Raw genomic sequence first — 22,929 nt, forward strand, 5'->3', positions numbered from 1 at the left:
TATAAACTTGATCTTTCTAGACCATTTCTGCAATCACAACTGCATGCTTAGACACACACACACAGATTTTTAATTGAATTTAATTTAATCTGCCTTACATACAACACCTTATACTGTGTGTGTAAGGCAGTGGCCTGACCATTGCCTTACACACACACAGTATAAGGCAATGGTCAGGCCTCATTTTAGGAAGGATGTAGATTTGCTTGAGTGTGTACAGAGAAGGGCAACAAGATTGGTGAGGGGAATGAAGGGATCCTCTTACCAAGAGAGGCTTAAGTCCTGCAAATTGCAGTGGCTGGAGACTGGACACCTGCACGGTGATCTGATTGAGGTGTATAAGGCCTTGAATAGGTTGAGCACACTGAATTCTGATGGGATCCTGCCACTTGTTCAGATTACGAACCTAAGGGGGCATAAATTCAAATTAAGAAAAGACAGATATAGAATAGATGTGCAGAAATTTGCCTTTAGTCAGCGGGTGGTTAATTGCTGGAACAAACTTCCATCTGTCGTTGTAGAAGTTGATAGGTTAAATAAATTTAAGGAGGAACTGGACAGGCATTTGGAGAGAATGGTGTGATTTTTTTTTTTTTTTTGGCGGATGCTGCATAAGCTCATACACTTGCTTTCTTGCATCACATGCTCTAATACTACTACTACTACAGCGACGAGAGAGAGAGAGAGAGAGAGAGAGAGAGAGAGAGAGAGAGAGAGAGAGAGAGAGCGCACCTTTATGGCAGGTATATACAATAAAACTATAAAAACTATTTATTTAAAAAATCTTTTTTTAAGGAAAAAGATATGAAAAGATAATTTCTCCTTACAAATCCAGACTCCACTTTTAGATTGCACATGTAGTAACCATTTTTGTATACATTTTTAAACTGATAATGTCATACTGCACACAAAAAAATGTAGAAAAACTTATTTAAGTTTAATTACACGAAGGAACTTTAAAAGTTGATGGTCTTAGTATAGTCTAAAATAAATTTCATAACTGATTTTTAAATACCAAGAGAAGTTCAACTGGGTTATTTTAAATATAATTTTTGAAAGCTTTATCTGAATGCTCAGATTTTTCACAAACTTATAAGTTTAATTTTTTTATAATTTTAAAAATTAAATTAAATTAAATTAAACAATAAGAAAAAATTTCTTACTGTACTCCGAAACTGGCCTTGGAAAGTATCAATAACAACTGATTGATTTTTTGCTTGATACTTTTCCCATTCAGTATCAGCCTCAATATCCTCTGACACAGTCTCACCTTGATCACCAAAAGGAATGTTAATCTCTTCAGACTGACTAGATTCTTCTGAATCATCAACTGGAGTTGGCTCAATTTCCATATTCTCTCCTTGTTCAGATTCAGCATATTCAGTAATCTGTATACTATCAAAGACCATTTCTTCCATTTTCATCCGCTTAGACCTTCCACAAATATCGATCATGACATCATCTGACATTTCTTTATTATCTTTTTGAACCTGAATAATATTTGTTTCTTTTACTCTCTTTAAAGGCAAATGTTTTGGATCTAGTTCTATTAATTCACATAAATTATCTACTGTTTCTCGTGGACGAATATATTCATGTCTAGGAAATTTTTCACTGTCAAATTTTAATTGATTATTTGCTACTTCTGAAACCAGTACATTTGTATTAAGAGTCTTTGTTTCTTTAACAAAGTCTTCAATTGTGGGAATTTTTCGATTTATATTGAACTTGTTTGCTAATTCATTCTTTTCAGGTTTTCTCTCAGATCCAATATACTCAACAGTTAAACCTACTTTATCTTTAACAGAATTTACACACTTTCCTTTTTTTAAACTTTCTATAGGAATTAAATTTTCAACTTGACATTCAAAATTACTTTCTATATGCACATTGGTCTTGTTATTCTCCACTCGATAATAGTCTTTCCCATGGTCACTAGTTTCACATTTTTGTGATTCTAAAACCTTTTGTGAAAAATGGCTAACATCTCTAAACGGTTTGATATCTTCAGGAACTGGATACAGTCTGAATGCTGAATTTATATCCCAAGAATTGAAAGAATCAGTACTATGAGGAGAAGCTGAATGAGAACTACTATCAGACATATGATGAGATGTTGGATGGAAATCCTGGTGAGATCTGGATCCCAGATCAGCTTCAGGTTGCACTATTTCACTTTCTTCATCTTCTACAGGGTCAAGCTGATTTTCACACTGATTCACTTCCAATGTTTTATCACCTAAAGACACATTCGATTGACTATTTTGGTCCAATAAACTCCCTGAGGTGGAACCTTTATTACAGGCTGTGTTCAGCTGTTCATGCAATGTGTCCAACAGTAAAGCTAAAAATTCCTGGCAGTCGTGCTATAAAGATAAAATAATTATTATAAATATAGGTATATCTTATATGATCAAATAAAATATTTCTGGATAATAACTCAGTCAAAGCATTAAGAAAGTGCAAGCATAAATTGGATATTTCTTACTAGTCAAATTCTTATCTTTAAAAAGAGAGAAGACAGATATGTCAAAAATAAAACAGATATGCACAGAAACTGCCATCTGATAACAGGGTCAAAAATTGAAATCTATTTGTCAAACTGCTTATTTCTGTTATAAATAACTATTAGAGCTTTAACAGAACACTATTTTCCATTACAGTTTAATGCAACATTAACATTAAATAGCTTACTCTGGACAAATGCCTCATTTTTGTGCATGAAATCTTATAAAAAGTGAATGTGAGAGGCAGCAGTGTAGAGAAAGTTATTCACAAGCATATTTACTTCTGAAAAATGGATGCTGTTGTTTGTTGTTGTTTGGTTTTTAGGAGCATTAGCAACTAAGGCCATATTGCTCCAGGATATGCGGCGGTCATTCCTTAACCTTTCCGCATCCTCCGTATTTGGTGGTGACGGGCTCGAACCCCGGTCTAATCAAGAAGCGTGTGCTACGCACTGCTGCTCCTTCCCACCTGGCTACGGAGGCGCCTGAAAAATGGATGCATGATGGGTTATTGTCAGAATTTGTTTACTAAATGTGAATGGCCTCCTTACAGTGTAAGGAGGCCACTCACATTTAGTAAACAAATGCTGTTCATACTTTTCTTATTAGTATTAATATAAGCAAAGAATTCTTTGCTACTTTTCTTTGCATTCTTAGCCAAGGCCTTCTCATAATCAGTCTTAGCTTGTGCTTAGGTGATTTAATCATCTGCTTAGCAATTGGATTATATAGACTAGTTTGTATTTATTGTAGGTTTCCATGTCACTTAGTAATTTATAATTATCCCACACATTTCTTTTCTTTGCCACTAGTTCCATAAGTTCATCTGACATCCATAAAAGGCTTTGCAGCTTCTAATTAGATTGACAGTAGCCACTGGCAGAGGTGAAAGAGATTCTTGCACTGCTTCTATTAGAATGAGCAGAAGCCTGAAAAACAAGATGCATGGTATTTCAGAGACTGCTGGGAGCCATTGCGGTACAAGTAAACACATGGGTTGTGTTAGGGTAGCTAAGAATAGAAACAGGTGCAGGTATACTTGCGTGTACACCAATGCTAGGAGTTTAGTAAATAAATTTGATGAATTTGAGGTATTGCTCAAAACATCGAAGGCAGATATTGTTGGGATATCAGAGACGTGGTGTCACACAGATATAAGGGATGCAGAACTGCAATTTGGGGAGTACAACGTCTACAGAAAGGATAGGAAGGGGGGGAGGGGTTATGCTATTAGTTAACAAACACATAAAAACCAAGAAAGTGAAGCCAGTCGACATCGCTGGACAGTGCAGTGTGGAGTCAGTTTGGTGTGACATAAACATTGGGAGATAAAAATTGAGAGTAGGAGTGTGCTATAGGCCTAATGACATGATGAGTATAATAAGGAACTGTACAGGGAAATAGAGTGGGCCAGTAAATCAGAGTGTCTTATAATGGGAGATTTTAATTTCCCAGATATTGACTGGAATTTGGGGGCTGGTCACTCACACACTAGCAGGGCTTTTGTGGATTTATTGGATGATTGTTTTCTACATCAGCATGTTCGGGAGGCAACTAGAGGGAGTAATACTCTTGATTTAAATATCAGCAGTGATTCTTCATGCATTAAGAATCTGCAGATAAATGATCCACTAGGTGGCACTGATCACAGTGTGCTGAAGTGGGATTTACTCAAAGAGGTAACTACCATTAGGGGTAAAGGGAAGGGTTATTGCTTCCGTAAAGGCGACTACGATGGACTGAGACAGTATTTAAATTCTATACAGTGGGACCAACTGATGATGTTACCAACAGCAAATTCAAAATGGGAAGCATTCAAAGAACTTATCTTGGAAGCTACTAGGCTTTACATACCAACTAAGAAATATTGTTCAAGGTTTAGGCCAAAATGGATGTCAGATGAACTAATGAGGCATATGGCAGAGAAGAAAAATGCATGGGATACATACAAATTAACACATGACACAGAAGCCTATGATACATACAAGTTGATATGCAACCAAGTTACAAAGGAGGTTAGGCAGGCGAAGGCAGATTACGAGAAATCCTTGGCAAGGGATGCAAAGAAAAACAGCAAAGAGTTCTTTACTTATGTAAACTCTAGAAGGAAGGGGATGAATCAGATTGGTCCACTTGATATTGATGGGTCAACTGTTGATGATCCTGCTCAGGTAGCTAACAAACTAAATGAATATTTTGCATTGACATTCACACATGAGGAGTTATTTAGAGAGGGGAATGCCAGAGGTGTATTCAACTCTAGCAGTAAGCTACAGAATCTTGAAATAACTGGGAGTAAAGTGGAGGAGAAACTGTTGAAGATAAACACAAGAAAGGCACCCGGGGTGGATGGGATCTATCCAGTTATATTAAAGGAGACAGCAAAGGAAGTAAGCAAACCCTTAGCCATAATTATGAGAGCTTCCTTGGACTCAGGGGAGGTACCCATAGACTGGAAATGTGCAAATGTCACCCCAATTCACAAAGGAGGATCAAAGGCTGACACAAGTAATTATAGACCTGTGAGCTTAACTTCTGTTCCAGGAAAATTAATGGAGGCACTGGTTAAAGAAGCACTGCAGGATCATTTAGACAAGACTTCAGTTATAGCTCAGACACAGCATGGTTTTGTTAAGGGGAAGTCTTGCCTGACCAACTTGATTGGATACTATGATGCAGTCACAAAAGAACTGGATGCAGGGAATAACTTTGATATTATATACTTGGATCTTAGAAAGGCTTTTGATACTGTTGCACATGGAAGACTGCTACACAAATTGGAGCAGTGTGACATTGGAGGCAAATTGCTGCTATGGATAAAGGGGTGGTTGAGAGGGAGAAGACAGAGAGTGGTAATCAATGGACACTGCTCATCGTGGACTGATGTTATTAGTGGAGTCCCTCAGGGTTCAGTGTTGGGTCCATTATTGTTTTCTGTATTTATAAATGATATTGATGATGGTATATCGGGCTTAATGTCCAAGTTTGCAGACGATACAAAGGTTGGCAGGGTTGTCAAGGACACTACTGACACTATGCTGCTGCAACAGGATCTGGAAAGGTTGAGCAGATGGGCTGAGAGGTGGCAAATGAAGTTTAACATTGGCAAATGTAAAGTACTACACATGGGAAACAGCAACCCCAGAGCAACGTATCAACTCTGTGGTACTACACTGACAGTGGTAGAGAATGAAAGGGACTTGGGGGTGGTTGTGCAGGCAGATATGAAGTTCTCTGAGCAGTGCAGACGGGCTGCAAGAGTAGCTATGGAGTGTTGTCAATGATATACAGGAATTTTTCCAGCAGGGATAAGGAGGTGATTATTCCATTGTATAAGGCAATGGTCAGGCCACACCTAGAGTACTGTATACAGGTCTGGAGGCCTCATTTCAAGAAGGATGTAGAGCTGCTGGAACGAGTACAGAGAAGGGCAACAAGATTAGTGAATGGAACAAAGGGGTGCTCTTACGAAGAAAGGCTTAAGTTTTGCAAATTACAGTGTCTGGAGACTAGGAACCAGCGAGGTGATCTGATAGAGGTGTATAAAGCCTTGAATGGTTTAAGCATGCTCAATGCTGATGGGATTCTTCCTCTAGCTCAGAAAAATCACCTGAGAGGGCATAAATTCAAATTGAGGAAAGACAGATGTAGGATAGACGTTCGGAAATTTGCCTTTAGCCAGCGGGTGGTTGGTTGGTGGAACAGACTTCCATCCCTTGTGGTGGAGGTTGACAGCCTAAATAAGTTTAAGGCTCAGCTGGACAGGTATTTTGAACGAACAGAGGGGTGAAGTGGAAGTGGGGGTTTTTTTTTTTTTTTTTGGCTGATGCTGCATAAGCTTGCTTTCTTGCATCAAATGCCTCTACTAATGCTAATGCTAATTACTGATCAACAGTAATTACTAAGACTTTCCTTAACAAACCCATGCTGTGTCTGAATTATTGCTGCAGTCTTGATCATCTAGACAAGCCTGCAGCAATAATTCAGACACAGCATGGGTTTGTTAGGGGAAAGTCTTGTCTGACAAATTTGATAGGATATTATAATGTGGTTACAAAGGAACTGGATGCAAAAATAATTTTGATATCATATATTTGGATTTCAGGAAAGCTTTGGACACTGTTGCGCATGGAAGACTATTGTACAACTTGGAGCAGAATGGTATTAAGGGTAAGTTGCTACAATAGATAAAAGGGTGGTTAAGTGGGAGAAGACAGAAGGTGGTAATCAATGGGAGCTGCTCTTCGTGGACTAATGTTATTAGTGGAGACCCACAGGGTTTGGTGTTGGGTCCACTGTTATTTTGTATATTTATCAATGATATTGATGAAAGTATATCAGGCTTAGTGTCAAAGTTTCCAGATGATACAAAGGTTGGCACGGTTGTTAATGACAGTAATGGCAGTGTGCTACTGCAACAAGATCTAGAAAATTTGGGCAGATCGGCTAAGAAGTGGCAACTGAAGTTTAACCTTGACAAATGCAAAGTACTCCATATGGGTAGAAGTAACCCCAGAGAAACGTACCAACTGTGTGGTACTAAACTTAAGGTGGTAGAAAATGAAAACGACCTGGGAGTAATTGTGCAGTCAGATATGAAGTTTTCTGAGCAATGCAGACAGGCTGCCAGGGCAGGTCATGGGGTTTTGTCAATGATATATAGGAATTTTGCTAGCAGGGAAAAGGAGGCGATTGTTCCTCTGTATAAGGCAATGGTCAGGCCATGCCTTGAGTACTGCGTACATGTCTAGAGGATTCATTTTAGGAAGGATGTAGATTTGCTTGAGCGTGTACAGAGAAGGGCAACAAGATTGGTGAGGGGAATGAAGGGAATCCTCTTACCAAGAGAGGCTTAAGTTCTCCAAATTGCAGTGGCTGGAGACTAGGCACCTGCACGGTGATCTGATTGAGGTGTATAAGGCCTTGAATGAGTTTAGCACGCTGAATTCTGATGGGAACCTGCCACTTGTTCAGATTACAAACCTAAGGGGGCATAAATTCAAATTAAGAAAAGACAGATGTAGAATAGATGTGCAGAAATTTGCCTTTAGCCAAGTGGGTGGTTAATTGCTGGAACAAACTTCCATCTGTCGTAGAAGTTGATAGGTTAAATAAATTTAAGGAGGAACTGGACAGGATTTGGAGGGAATGGTGTGATTTTTTTTTTTTTTTTTGGCTGATGCTGCATAAGCTGATAACACTTGCTTTCTTGCATCACATGCCACTACTACTTCCCTGAATGCCTCCCATTTAGAATTTGTTGTTGGTGATATCATCAGTTGGGCACATTAAATAAAATTTTAAAATTGTCTAAGACAATTTTTCAATTCTATTCTATTCCTTCCCCTTTATACCTTTGACAGTAATCATATCTTTACATAGATCCTACATCAATATGGCAGTGATCCTATAAGATCACTTTTATCTGGATATTCTTAATGCATGGAGTCACTGATGACAATCAGATCAAGAATAATGCTTTCTCTTGTCCTCTCTAACATGCTGCTATAGAAAACAGTCACCCAATAAATTCAGAAAATTTCTGCTACTGTTTTGCCTCTGACTTTGGCAAAAGATTCTTAGCAGCTTCTAAGAGGGTTATCCCAAAGGTAATGCACATAATCAGTTAATTTGAAATGAATTTATTTTATAATATAATTTACATTAAAAACCTTCAATATAGCTTCCTGCATACCTTCAATACCTTCATGACTGCTTCCCAACATTTGGGTAATTTTTTAATGCTCTTTATCCATTAAGCTGTCTGATGCATTAGATTACAACTCAACACTTCTAAAGACAAATCTTTGTCCATACAATGATTCCTTCAGCTTGGAGAATAGAATGTAATTGCATATCAGGAGTTATAAGGAGAGTGAGGCAGTGCTTCCAATTTGTATTTGGGGAAAACAAGCTGCACAGACTGCGTGATATGAGGCCTTGTGTTGTCACTGAGTATGAGCACATTATCTTCTTACAACGTCTGCAGCTGCTTCTGATGAATTTTTGGGCAAAATTTCTTACAAAGAAATGAAATGTTGCAATTAGTCTCCAGTTACTATTCTTCGGCAATAATCATAGGCCATGATGACCCATTTGTTTCAACTCTGATCATTGCCAGTGGCAGTTAGAAGGGTGTGTGGCATAGATGGATGCTTTCACTGATCTGACTGTGACTTCAGTCAATGTTCAAAGTCACTTGTCCATCTCTCATCTATGCATTTTAAAATCTCTTTATCTTCTCCTTCTTGTTGTTAATGCGTGAATAATTAAATAGCTCGTTGTTCATCTGAAAACAAATGTGGGACACATCAGGCAGAGACCATTCGTTTTAGTAAAAGCTAAGTTAAAATTTGATGTACAGATGATTTAGGTATTTCAGACTCATTGGCTATTTCTTCACAGATAATATGTCTATCTTCCTTCAAAATGGTGGTAATAATGACTGCTGGTGTGTGTGTGTGTGTGTTGTCTGTAGATGATCTCTGTCTACCTGAGCATTGTTCATCTTCAACACTGGCCTGACCTCAACAAAACCTTTGAGACCAAAGTGAAATCATGCTAAGATCTACTGTTGACTCATCACACACTTCATGCAACAATTCATAAATTTGTATCGACATTGGACAATGTAAATTTTCAGTTTTGATAAAAGATCTCTCTGATTTGAAACTGTAATCTGATCAGAAGGGATATCACCATCCATTTTTAAAAGTCTTTACCCAAACATTCAATGTAGGAATTCTGTTTCAAGCACATTAATGCTGAAGTTAAACTTCAAATTATTAATTCTGATAAATATCAGTCATGCAGGCATATGAAATGAGGAGCACATGTGCAGCATGCATTACATTTGGGATAACCTTCATAATATGTTTAGGTTAATGTAAATTTTATTTTTATTAGCCTAATAAATTAGATTTATTTAATCAATAAATAAAAATAAATGCTGTTCAGCCAGAGCACACAGCTGTCTTAAATTTACAGTTTAGTACTTGCATTACCTCTGAAAAAATCCTTTCATCTGCTATTTCAGAGGACAATTATTATATTTTGTAATCTGAATCTAATGAAGTGTTTGAAATTCAAATTAGCTACAACTGCACACTGGCCAAAAAAATATGAACTTTATTCAGTATCAAATCGAGCTGCCTTTGTTTCGAATAACAGCAAGCATATGACATGGCATGGATTCTAAAAGGCAGCATTTCTCAAACTGTGTTCCGCGGAACACTAGTGTCTGCAAGATGTGAACAAGTGTTCTGCAAAAAATCATAATTAATAATTAAAAATAATAATAATAAAATAAATAAATTTTGATATTTGTAGCGTACACCACTTTTGTATCATTATAATATTTAACATAATTTTTTTTCCAGTTATTAATATACTGGCATAGACTAATAATCAAATAGACCACGGAACACTTTATTTTGGTGGGCTTTGCATAGAGAAGTATACATAGAGGTAATGACACCTACAAAAAAGAGGCAATGTGGTGATCTAGTATGCCATTCATATGTGATTTAGCCTGGAGTACACAGGTTGAAGGAGAGGAGGAAGTGAACCAATATCATAACTAAACTCACTTCCTTGTATAAATTTTTTTTGATAATTATTAGTGTTTCGAAATATTGGTGGTTGAAAAAAGGAACTTTAAAACGAGAAGCAAAGTCTAGTAGTGCAACTGTGGTCGATGAAAATGAACACAATATTGTTACACTTCAAAAAAAAAAAAGTGAGAATGAACAATTGCAGCCTTTTGTTCCCCAGAAATTCGAAGTGAAAAAACAGAAACCAGCTAATAAAAGACCAGAACTAAAGTATAATGACAGTTATTTGAATTTGGCTTTACATGTGTTGGAAATAAAGATGCTCCTGATGCAAAGTGTGACATATGTAATAAAATATTACCGACACTTCTTTGGCTCTCGCTAAACTTGTGTTTCGTAAGTGTTCCGTGAATATGTTGTAAGATTAAAAGTGTTCTGTGAATATGTTGTGAGATGAAAAGTGTTCTGTGACTAAAAAAGTTTAGGAAATGCTGCTATAAGGTGTAATGCACTTTGGTCTAATTGTAACCATTCTGCCAAAAAAAAATATCACACAGCTGAGACAAAGTTGAAGGAAGAGGACTTTGTTGCTAAATAGTTCTCTCGAGCATATCCCACATGTTCTCAATAAGACTGAGATCAGGTGAAAGTTGGGACAAAGGAAGATGGTGGAAATCTGTGTCATGTACTCTCATTAGTGATTTTGGCATGATGTGCTGCTGCATTGTCATCCATAAAGTGGCCATCACCTTCAAGTTAAAAATGTAACATTGCAGAGTGCAGTAGATCTGATACAAAATTCAGTTACTCCCTGGGTGACATCCGACCCTCCACCAGTATAAACAGACCCAGTCCGTGACAACAAAATTCCCCAATACCACCTCCAGATGCTTGGGTTGTCTTAACAAGGAAAGCAAGATCCATCCCTTTGTGAGGTTCTTGCTGCATTATCAACCTACCATTGATGCAAAACAAAGTATTGTGATTTGTATGATCACATGAATTTCTTCCACTATTTCAATGTTCAATCATGGTGGCGATCTGAACTGGGTACTCTAATCCGGTTCCCTTTAAAACCCCATCTCCAGGCAAGGGAGGCAGGAGACGGGTCTCTGCCTCCTCCCCTCCCTCCCTTCCTTCCTTCCCCAAACTTCACCTGGTGGGGCTTGTTCCCACTGACCTCTTGGGGGATACCTACTCTATTGTCCCCATCCTTCTACCTGTTTCCCTTCAGTCTCCCCCCCCCACTCTAACTAAACCAACCGAGTATGCCCCTAACAATGCTGTCAAATTCTAATCAAAGTCTAAAATTCAACTGCTTTCTCATAAACCTCTTTCAACCTTTCCAAATTCTAGTGTCCCATAGTATCTTCCTCAGAATACAATAGCTCTTGAAATATTGTTTTTATGCCACATTTTCACTTTTGAGATGCAGAAGAGCCATTTACATTCCAGTCATTAAATCATTTGAGATAGATACTATTAAGAAACCATTATGTCTTTTGTTTCTTGAATCATGGCTTCACTTTCAAAGTTTGAAAGATCACATATTTTCCCCATTCTGGCTTCAGATTACTGCAATCAAACAGCCTGTGCAGCCTTCATACTCAACAAGGCAACAGATCATCACTCCATGTCACAGTTTTCTTTGGATCTATTTGCAGTTATTCTCATTTTTTATTCTGTCTGTGACTGTCTTAATACCAAGATTTGTATTTTTTTTTTGTAAGCCAGTGTGTGTATATATCATAATAATGATAACTTTTTTTTTTTTTTTTTTTTTTTTACGTAAACCCCAAACACGAGAGGTATTAGAACCTATAGTACTTAGTACCGTGCTTGGGTTGGAGGTTGAGAGGCCAAAAGAAGATATTTGTTGAAATTGGACTTGAACTTCTGTAGACTGTAATTTTCAGGAAATACATAAGGAAGGAAGGTTGTTCCAGGAAACGGCAGTTGAATGAATAAACGAGGAAGATGTAAAGTTGGTTCTGTGAGTTTGAAGTTGGATAGTAAATGGATGTTGGCTGGTGGCGGCACGGGTTCGGACTGTTTTGAAAGAGAGAGTGGGAATTATAGAAGCCAATTCAGAAGAACGGCGCCCATGGAAGTATCTGTAGAAGAGGCATGCAGCAGAAACAGTACGTCTATGAGAGAGTGAGTGGAGAGACTCTGTTAGAGATGGATCATTAATTAACCTAATTGCCCTCTTCTGAATGGAATCAAGAAGCCTGAGAGACGTTTTGTGGGCACCACCCCAGATGTTGGAACAATATTCTATGGCAGGACGGATTTGCGATTTATACAGAGTGAGCAGCTGTTTGGAAGAAAAGTAACGCCGAGAGCGAAAGAGAAAACCAAGTTTTTTAGATGCAGAGGAAGCAATATTTGTAATGTGCTTTTGCCAAGAGGGATTATAAGTCAGGGTAATCCCCAAAAGAGATATATCATTTTGCCTAGAAATTGGAGTGAGTGTCACTAAAGGTAAGCATAGGAGCAGAAGAATCCTTTTTGCGAGATATAAGACAAGACTGAGTTTTAGAAGGGTTGAAATCAACTAAGTTGTCTTTGCCCCACTGGAGAATTACCTGAAGATCAGCATTTAACGAATTGGTAGCAGATTTTCGAGATGAAGCTGATTGAACAGGGCAAGGTTTCTCAAAATGGAAAGTGGAATGCAATGTGCTATCATTGGCAAAACTATGGATAGGATTTCCAGTCAATGGAAGAAGGTCATTAATATACAAGAGGAAAAGAGTGGGGGAAAGAACTGAACCTTGGGGGACACCGGCATTAGTGGAGAAGTTAGAAGACAGAGAGCCGTCTACCATCACCCTCAAGTGAGCGATCAGAGAGAAAACTGGATAACCAATTACAAAAAACTGTTGCCAAACCATAAGATGGAAGCTTGTTTAGAAGACCTTTATGCCAAACATGATCGAAAGCCTTTGAGATGTTCAAGAGCAACTACTTGTGTTTCACCAAACCTTTCCATTGAATTAGTAATGGGTAACATAAGCCAGAACATCACTAGTGGATCGATACTGACGGAATCCATACTGGCGATCGTTGATTGGACGGAAGGTTTCTAGTAGTTTAAGAGTTGGCGGTTAATTGATTTCTCCATTACTTTAGAAAGAGTAGAAGTAATTGCAATGGGATGATAATTGGATGGGAGGGATCTGTCACCCTTTTTAGGAACTGGCTGGATATGAGCAAATTTCCAAGCAGAAGTAAAAACACCTTTGGAATAAGAAAGTGAAAAAAGGCACCAAAGAATAGGAGTAAGTTCATGAGCACGGGTTTTGAGAACAAGTGGAGAAATACCATCAGGACCTGGAGCTTTCTTAGCATCAAGATTCATCAAAATCCTTCTGATATCCCCTTTTGACGGAAGACCACAGGAGGCATTGAATGGAGCATGTTGGGAATGGTGGGAGGTGTTTTACCAAGATCATTAATACATGAGTTGGAAGAAAAATGGGATGCTAGCAGGTCAGCTTTATCCTAGGCTGAGGTGACAACAGAACCATCTGGTTTGGACAGAGGTGGGAGCAGAGATGGGCAAAAGTTGCGGCCAATAACTTTGGCAAGGGACCAGAATGCTCGGCTACTATTAGGGCAAGAAGCAAGTTTTCTACTCTTAGCTTGTTCAAACTCTAGTTTGGACTGATTAATAACTGCTTTACAATTGTTGCGAGCTTTTTGGTGTAGGCAGAAAATGAAACTGGAGAATAAGAAACAAGCCAATTACGATATGCAACATTCTTCTCTTGAACAGCCTTAGCACATTTATTGGAAAACCAAGGTTTAGATAAAGGACGAGATTTTAAAGTGGAGTGTGAGATAAAAGATTCCATTCCTGCAAGAATAATTTCACTGACATGATCTGAGCAAACATTGACATCAGAAGTTTTGAAACAGTAATCCGACCAAGGAAAACAAGTCTCGCAGGTCATCCCATTTTGCATTCTTGTAATACCAAACAACACGAGGTTCAGAATAGCCATAAGATAAAGGTTCCATTGGAGAAGAGTCAATCACCAAGTTGTGATCTGAAGTGCCTAAAGGACCTCTCACTTTGATCCTGTACTTAGAAGGGTTGTTTGTGAGAAAAAGATCAAACGTATTGGCTGTATGATTAGGATTGTCCGGTATTCTTGTAGGTAAATGAACAATCCGTGCTCGGTCATTAGTAATTGCAAAAGCGTCAGCATCTGACCTGCTGGGTCGGTGTGACTTGAAAACGGAAGCCAGCTGGAGTTGTGAACATTAAAAATCACCAAGGAAAATTACCTCACTGTTAGGAAAGTTGGACTAGAGAAAATCAAGTTGCAAAAAGAGGAAGTCAAAGAGTTCCAAGTGTTTAGTGAAATTGGGAGAATGGTAGAGACAACAGATGAATTTGACACAATACAGTAGAGAGATTTTAAGCCAGAGAAGATCAAACAGAGGAGATTCCAAATTGCCAAGTCTCTGGCAGAGAATATCAGAATGGACATATGCACAAGTACCAACCACCTTTGAGGCGAAAGGAATCATACAGTGAATAATTTGGGCATCTGAGATGAGCAGTAGTTGAATCAACCGATAACTGAGATTCTGTCAGAAAAAGTACATGGGGTTTGGCAGACTGCAAGTGGAAATAGACATCATTGAGATTAGAATTGAGACCACGTATATTTGTGAAATGAATTAGGAAGTGCTACATTAATTAAATAGATTTGCAGAAAAAACACAAAGTAATTCGCACTAATACAAGGGCCAGTCTGTATTATAGAATACAGTGGACCCCCACTTTATGACTGGTTCACTCTACAATCAAATCACTTTATGATGAACTCATAATAAAATACCATTCACTATACAATATGTAGTAATCGCTGGTCATCGTGATCACGTTTGCGAACTGAATTTTAAATCTATTAAACGGCAATTCTAATAAGCAAAAATAGGAGGAATATTATCCACAGGATATAAAAGTAAAGATATAAATCACAAATTTACACTTTATTACCTTAACAATTAACAAAATTAAATGATACGTGAATATCAGAATATTTTCCACAGGTTAGCAAAATAAAAATCAATTTATGCTTACATACATAGCTTAATATATACATACTAACTAACTGATATTTCTGTTCACTGATTTTTTTTTTTTTGGTTGTAAAATTCAAAACAGTGAAAAAAAAAAAAAAAAAAAAGTAATTAATAACAGAGAACACAGCAAACATAAATTACAACTAACACGATATATGCAAGTGAGTAATGAAGTAACAAGTTTACGATTAAAAATAGGAATGAAGAGAAGATTCTGAAAATTTATTTGTTTTTTTATATGCTTGAAGATTGCATGGAAGGAGAAACACATTGCACCATAATAACGTAAAACCCACACAATTATAGCTTTCACCATTATCGCAAATGCAATAAGATTGAGTTTACTACCCATTTATAATTGACTGCACTAATAGAAAAGCCCAATAAACCAGAAACTGCAAATTGTTTTTACTGTTTTATGGTAGTGACTTCCAGAAATGTGCTTAAGAAAAATATCACAAAGGCATTCAAAATCAATCCAATCCATATAACCGAACATATGATAACGATGCAAGTGCAGTGCATTTTAATGATTTGAATTGGTTTTTTGAAATTTGTTTCTATAAAACAGCTGATTCTACTAAACAGTGGAATCAACTGTTTTATAGAGACAAATTTCAAAAAACCAATTCAAATCACTTATTTCAATGGGCTTATGAGTGTCTCTGCATGGTCCTTCCTCTCAGCCAATACCAGCGTTTGTGAACGTGTTGGCCACGTGTTTTGTTTTTGCATCCTTTAGTTGTAGAGATTTTTTGTTGTGCTTATTTGACATAAATTTTCTGTATTGAATTCATGTATGTACAAAATTGTGTAAAATAAAAATGATAAACTGCTTAGTTAAATAGTGAAAGTTTCTACTTCCGAAGTTTCGGAACGAATTACCAAAAAACTATGTATTATTGGGTTCACATTACGATATTTTCACAACACGATGGTGTCTTTTGAACATATTAATATCGCAAAACGTCCACTGTATAATTGTATGTAAATATTTTCAAGTCACAGCCATGAAAGTGGAAGTAAAACCCTCAGCTTAACCTAATACATTTTTATCCCAAGTGCACAATGCAATGGTAATATGTTTATACCTAGTTGGTGAGATTCCCAGATGATAGATTAAGACTATGGTTTTAAGAATGATCATTCCCTATATATATAAATATATATATAAAATGATAAAGATGAAATGAAATTACTGAAAGTCTTAGTAAACAGGAATGAGAAATTAAAATTTATAAAAAACTTTTATAAAAAATATATAAAAAAGGTAATTATGTATTTGGCAGGGGAATTGAGCTATCAGGTGTAATAACCATGGAAGAATTGAGAGAACCTGTAGGCTAAAAAAACAAATTACCTGAAATAAAATTCAGTTAATATAATTATTGTAAGTACCTAAAGCTGTGGGTCCTAGGACTTTAACTACTTCTTTATATCCCCATTACTCTATCCTGTCTCACAGTGTGGAAAGCTCGTACCCACGGATTGTATATACAAGGGGGATATTATGTCATTTGTGTTGTCCTGTCTTCGTTATTGTTTATGTTTAGTTTTATTTTTGATTTTAAAAATATTATTTTTAACACTGCCATTAACATTGATTTCTTTAACACTGCCATTATTGACTTAAACACATGAGGCAATTGTCCAGTCATCCGTCCAGGGACCAACTGTGGTATGGGTTTGCAACCCCGGACAGCCCGAGCACTACTTTATTCACCTCCATTCCAATTACTTTCTGCTGTTCTTTTTTACTACATTTTATTTCTCGTGAGCAATTAGGCTGGCCAAAAGCAATATCGAGATGCTATTTCTCTACTATCGCTACTTGTTTTCTTCTATTACAAAGTTTAGTGTTTTTTCCACACTACTTTGTCTTTGTTAGTTTTTGTTTCTCCCTCTGCTGGCTTTTTGCCTCACCTGTTTAATTGCTCACTTCCCGTCACACGGGTATAGTTCCCGTTTACGAATTCACATTCCCCCCCACGGGGGTACTTCAACTGACATACATATACACCACACGTGAACACTCAGCTCTCTCCTTTGTACACCATTGACTTTCAACGTCTTCCGGTCCATACAGACAGTAAGTTTTCTTGTTTTGCCTCATCTCTTAGATTTCTTTGATTTTATATTTCATTCTTCTTTTTCCACAGGATTCTATCAACATGAACTTATTTATTTATTCTTTTATTCTTCCTTCTGCTCTCTGTCAGGTCGGCTATGATGTATACATATACCTTTTACGTATACATACATATACATATGGTCCTTGAGGTTGTCACAGACATTCTCTCAGATATGCCACACAAGCTGTACTTGCTACCCGGGAGTCTAAACCGCTGATGGAACTGATATTCGGGTGACACTCAAGTCAAGTGGACCCAATTTCGGCAAAGTCCGGACGGCCTGTGACAGCCAAATCCTCTGCTTGCACCTTCACGATGGTGGGTGACCACCCAAGTGTGAACCAACGTAAGCAGGGGTCGAGGTGTGGCACCCAAACCACATAGAGGAACGCCACCCCTATATGTTAACAGGCAGTACTAGGTGGTAGATGACTCTCATCAACCGGTGAAATACCACCACTTTGCTTATTGGAGGCTTGAAGTGGTGGAACCCATGTTTAGTCTCTAGAGCTAAGTTCCGGTCAACCCTTCTCTATCTCTTCCATCATGCAGTATGATTGATGACTTTTGAGGTTATGATGAATGTCGTGGCGAGATCCTATATTCCTTACATTTCGAAGGTACTGCTCTAAAACAGTGTTCGCAGGTCGACCGCTAGTTAGTACACCGGACCGAACCTATTGGTAACTCTCTAGGAGGCTTCCGGATCAGCTAGTGTATAATCTTGCTACCTCTACTCTGCCAGATAGTGACTGGAGGGAGTTTGAGTAGTGTGCGTGTGGGGGGGTGGCATTGTCGGGGCCACATTGTGTCAAGGATCTGGGTATATTCTTACCACATATACGCCATATCCAAAAATTTCATTACTTCATACAGCATGTCCCACCCACTTTTTCTTACTATTGAATACACAATGAATTGTCAAACTAATAGAGCAAGCTTATCTGCGAAAAGATCTAAACCTCCCAAGCAGTTCCTAATTCATTTCACAAATATACATGGTCTCAACGATGTCCATTTCCACTTGCAGTCTGCCAAACCCCATGTACTTTTTCTGACAGAATCTCAGTTATCGGTTGATTCAACTACTGCTCATCACAGATGCCCAAATTATTCGCTGTATGATTCCTTTTGCCTCAAAGGTGGTACTTGTGCATGTGTCCGTTCTGATATTCCCTGTCAGAGACTTGGCAATTTGGAATCTCCTCTCTTTGATCTTCTCTGGCTTAAAATCTCTCTCTCTACCTCATTGTGTCAAATTCATCTGTTGTCTCTACCGTTCTCCCAACTCCACTAATCACTTCGAGCTCTTTGACTTTCTCTCGTTGCAACTTGACTTTCTCCAGTCCAACTTTCCTAACAGTGAGGTAATTTTCCTTGGTGATTTTAATGTTCACAACTCCAGCTGGCTTCTGTTTTCTAGTCACACCGACCCAGCAGGTCAGATGCTGAGGCTTTTGCAATTACTAATGACCTAGCAGAGATTGTTCATTTACCTACAAGAATACCGGACAATCCTAATAATACAGCCAATACGCTTGATCTTTTTCTCACAAACAACCCTTCTAAGTACAACGGTCGAAGTGAGAGGTCCTTTAGGTGCTTCAGATCACAACTTGGTGATTGTCTCTTCTCCAATGGAACCTTAATCTCATGGTTATTCTGAACCTCGTGTTGTTTGGCATTACAAGAGTGCAAAATGGGATGACCTGCGAGATTTCTTTTCCTTGGTCGAAATTACTGCTTCAAAACTTGTGATGTCAACGTTTGCTCAGATTGTGTCAGTGAAATTATTCTTGCAGGAATGGAATCCTTTATCCCACACACCACTTTAAAATCTCGTCCTTTATCTAAACCATGGTTTTCCAATAAATGTGCTAAGGCTGTTCAAGAGAAGAATGTTGCATATTGTAATTGGCTTGTTTCTAATTCTTCAGTTTCATTTTCTGCCTAAACCAAAGCTCGCAACAATTGTAAAGCAGTTATTAATCAGTCCAAACTAGAGTTTGAACAAGCTAAGAGTAGAAAACTTGCTTCTTGCCCTAATAGTAGCCGAGCATTCTGGTCCCTTGCCAAAGCTGTTGGCCGCAACTTTCGCATATCTCTGTTCCCACCTCTGTCCAAACCAGATGGTTCTGTTGTCACTTCAGCCAAGGATAAAGCTGACCTGCTAGCATCCCATTTTTCTTCCAGCTCATGTATTAATGATCTTGGTAAAACACCTCCCACCATTCTCAACACGCTCCATTCAATGCCTCCTGTAGTCTTCCGTCAAAAGGATATCAGAAGGATTTTGATGAATCTTGATTCTAAGAAAGCGCCAGGTCCTGATGGTATTTCTCCACTTGTTCTCAAAACCTGTGCTCCTGATTTTACTCCTATTCTTTGCCGCCTTTTTTCACTTTCTTATTCCAAAGGTGTTTTTACTTCTGCTTGGAAATTTGCTCATATCCAGCCAGTTCCTAAAAAGGGTGACAAATCCCTCCCATCCAATTATCATCCCATTGCAATTACTTCTACTCTTTCTAACGTAATGAAGAAATTGATTAACCGCCAACTCTTAAACTACCTAGAAACCTTCCGTCTGATCAACGATCACCAATATGGATTCCGTCAGTGTCGATCCACTGGTGATATTCTGACTTATGTTACCCATTTATGGACTAATTCAATGGATAGGTTCGGTGAAACACAAGTAGTTGCTCTTGACATCTCAAAGGCTTTTGATCGTGTTTGGCATAAAGGTCTTCTAAACAAGCTTCCATCTTATGGTTTGCCAACTGTTTTTAGTAATTGGTTATTCAGTTCTCTCTCTGATCGCTCAACTGAGGGTGATGGTAGATGGCTCTCTGTCTTCTAACTTCTCCACTAATGCCGGTGTCCCCCAAGGTTCAGTTCTTTCCCCCACTCTTTTCCTCTTGTATATCAATGACCTTCTTCCATTGACTGGAAATCCTATCCATAGTACTGGAAATCCTATCCATAGTTTTGCTGATGATAGCACATTGCATTCAACTTTCCATTTTGAGAAACCTTGTCCTGCTCAATCAGCTTCAACTTCTCGAAAATCTGCTACCAATTCGTTAAATGCCGATCTTCAGGTAATTCTCTAGTGGGGCAAAGACAACTTAGTTGATTTTAACCCTTCTAAAACTCAGTCTTGTCTTATATCTCACAAAAAAAGTAGGTGGTAGATGACTTTCATCAACCGGTGAAATACCACCACTTTGCTTATTGGAGGCTTGAAGTGGTGAAACCCATGTTTAGTCTCTAGAGCAAAGTTTCCAGCATCCTCGTCCCCCCGTACTTCTCCTTCAACCCATGCACGGTACTAAGTACTATAGGTTTTGATACCTTTCGTGTTTGGGTTTTCATTAAAAAAAAAAAAGGATTCTTCTGCTCCTATGCTTAACTTTAGTGACACTCCAATTTCTAGGCAAAATGATATTTCTCTTTTGGGGATTACCCTGACTTATAATCCCTCTTGGCAAAAGCACATTACAACTATTGCTTCCTCTGCATCTAAAAAACTTGGTTTTCTCTTTCGCTCTCGGCATTACTTTTCTTCCAAACAGCTGCTTACTCTGTATAAATCGGAAATCCGCCCTGCCATGGAATATTGTTCCAACATCTGGAGTGGTGCCCACAAAACGTCTCTCAGGCTTCTTGATTCCATTCAGAAGAAGGCAATTAGGTTAATTAATGATCCATCTCTAACAGTCTCTCCACTCACTCTCTCTCTCTCATAGATGTACTGTTTCTGCTGCATGCCTCTTCTACAGATACTTCCATGGGCACCGTTCTTCTGAATTGGCTTCTATAATTCCCACTCTCTCTTTCAAAACAGTCCGAACACGTGCCGCCACCAGCCAACATCCATTTACTGTCCAACTTCAAACTCACAGAACCAACTTTACATCTTCCTCGTTTATTCATTCAACTGCCGTTTCCTGGAATAACCTTCCTTCATACGTATTTCCTGAAAATTACAATCTACAGAAGTTCAAGTCCAATGTCAACAAATATCTTCTTTTGTCTTCTCAACCTCCAACCCAAGCACGGTACTAAGTACTATAGATTCTAATACCTCTCGTGTTTGGGGTTCACATAAAAAAAAAAAAAAAAACATCATAACAGATACGGAGATCTGGCTTACTGCAGTTGATCCTACAATTTTTGAAGTAGTTAAAGTCCTAGGACTCAAAGCTTTAGGTATTTACAATAATTATATTAACTGCATTTTATTTCAGGTCATTTGTTTTTTTAGCATGTTCTCTCAATTTTTCCATGGTTATTACACCTAATAAGTCAACTCCCTTACCAAATACATAATCACCTTTTTGTCTATATATATTTGCTGCCTCTAATTTCTTTTTATATATATATATATATATAAAGAAATTAAAATAAAATTAAATAAAAATTATGCCAGCAGCATGACAAAACAGTAGAGCGAAAATAGACAAAATTAAACATAATAATCAAACCAACAGGTAGGGAAGAGAAAAGGGTAACAAGACTAAAAATATTGTAGCAGAAACTCTCCAAGAAAGTTTAGAAAATCTAAATGAAAAATAATAAATAATCAATTAAATTTTGGATGCCAATTAGATAGAAATTTAGCGGTGTCCCTTTTGATGGGCACCAAGTCCACTGTATAATGAGGACTCTATATATATATATATATATATATATATATAGTCAGTCCTCGTATAACACGTGTTTACACTACACGAATTCGATTATACACGATTTATAAATAGGGGAACAATATCATATATAACACGAACCATATTCGCTTATGCACGATTTGCCTTTGTGTTTACAAGACATGGCAGGTGCCTCCGTAGCCAGGTGGGAAGGAGCAGTAGTGCGTAGCACACGCTTCTTGATTAGACCGGGGTTCGAGCCCATCACCACCAAATACGGAGGATGCGGAAAGGTCAGGGAATGACTACCACATATTCCTGGAGCAATATGGCCTTAGTTGCTAATGCTCCTAAAAACCAAATTACAATTACAAACAAGACATGGCAGTCGAACCGGAATCACCCCAACTGAACGCAACACGATAGGAACGAAGAGAAGATTCTGAAAATGTATTTATATTTTTTTATATCAGTGAAGGGGAAACATATTTCACCAAAATAAGGTAAAAACCCAATTCCAGCTATTGGTATTATCGCAAATGCCATTAGATCGAGTTTACTACCAGTTTATAACAGATTCCACTAGCAGAAACGTAACTGGAAATTGTTTTTATTATTTTATGGTAGTAACCCCCAGAAATGTGGTTTAGTAAAATATGAGGTGTTAATAGTGTATCTCTGCCTTTACAGTGTTGTTTATTCAATTGCTACACGCACACAGCTTTGTTTATGTGTATCAAACGTGCCTCCTCATTTTGTAATTGTGCTTTATTCCCAAAAATACTTAAAAGGTGTGAAAAGGAAGCATCCTGGTGAAGACACTACAGATTCAGAGAGAAAAGAAAAGCAATATCGAAAAAAACGAGGCAGACTGGATCAAAAATTCTTACCCAGGAAAATTTGTAGTGGCCTCATACTATGGTTTATGGCCAAAATCACACTGGCCTCTGGCCCACTGGGGTTTCCCCGGTAAGGCTTATGGCCA

The 22,929-nt window shown here is 37.9% G+C and overlaps 1 protein-coding gene across 2 annotated transcripts in view; it reads right to left on the minus strand.

The window, feature by feature from the left end:
- The window catches only part of LOC150091711 (uncharacterized), a 295,133-nt gene that overhangs the window by 161,133 nt on the left and 111,071 nt on the right, over nucleotides 1-22,929 (minus strand). For both annotated transcript variants that reach the window (XM_090376590.1, XM_090376580.1), the window contains exon 6: nucleotides 1,164-2,366. In XM_090376590.1, coding sequence (XP_090232716.1) covers nucleotides 1,164-2,366 — 1,203 coding nt within the window. The remainder of the gene's footprint in view (nucleotides 1-1,163; nucleotides 2,367-22,929) is intronic.

This window comes from Mastigoproctus giganteus, chromosome 1 (genome assembly GCF_048544385.1).
Source record: "Mastigoproctus giganteus isolate SK-2022 chromosome 1, ASM4854438v1, whole genome shotgun sequence".
Lineage (NCBI taxonomy): Eukaryota > Metazoa > Arthropoda > Arachnida > Uropygi > Thelyphonidae > Mastigoproctus > Mastigoproctus giganteus.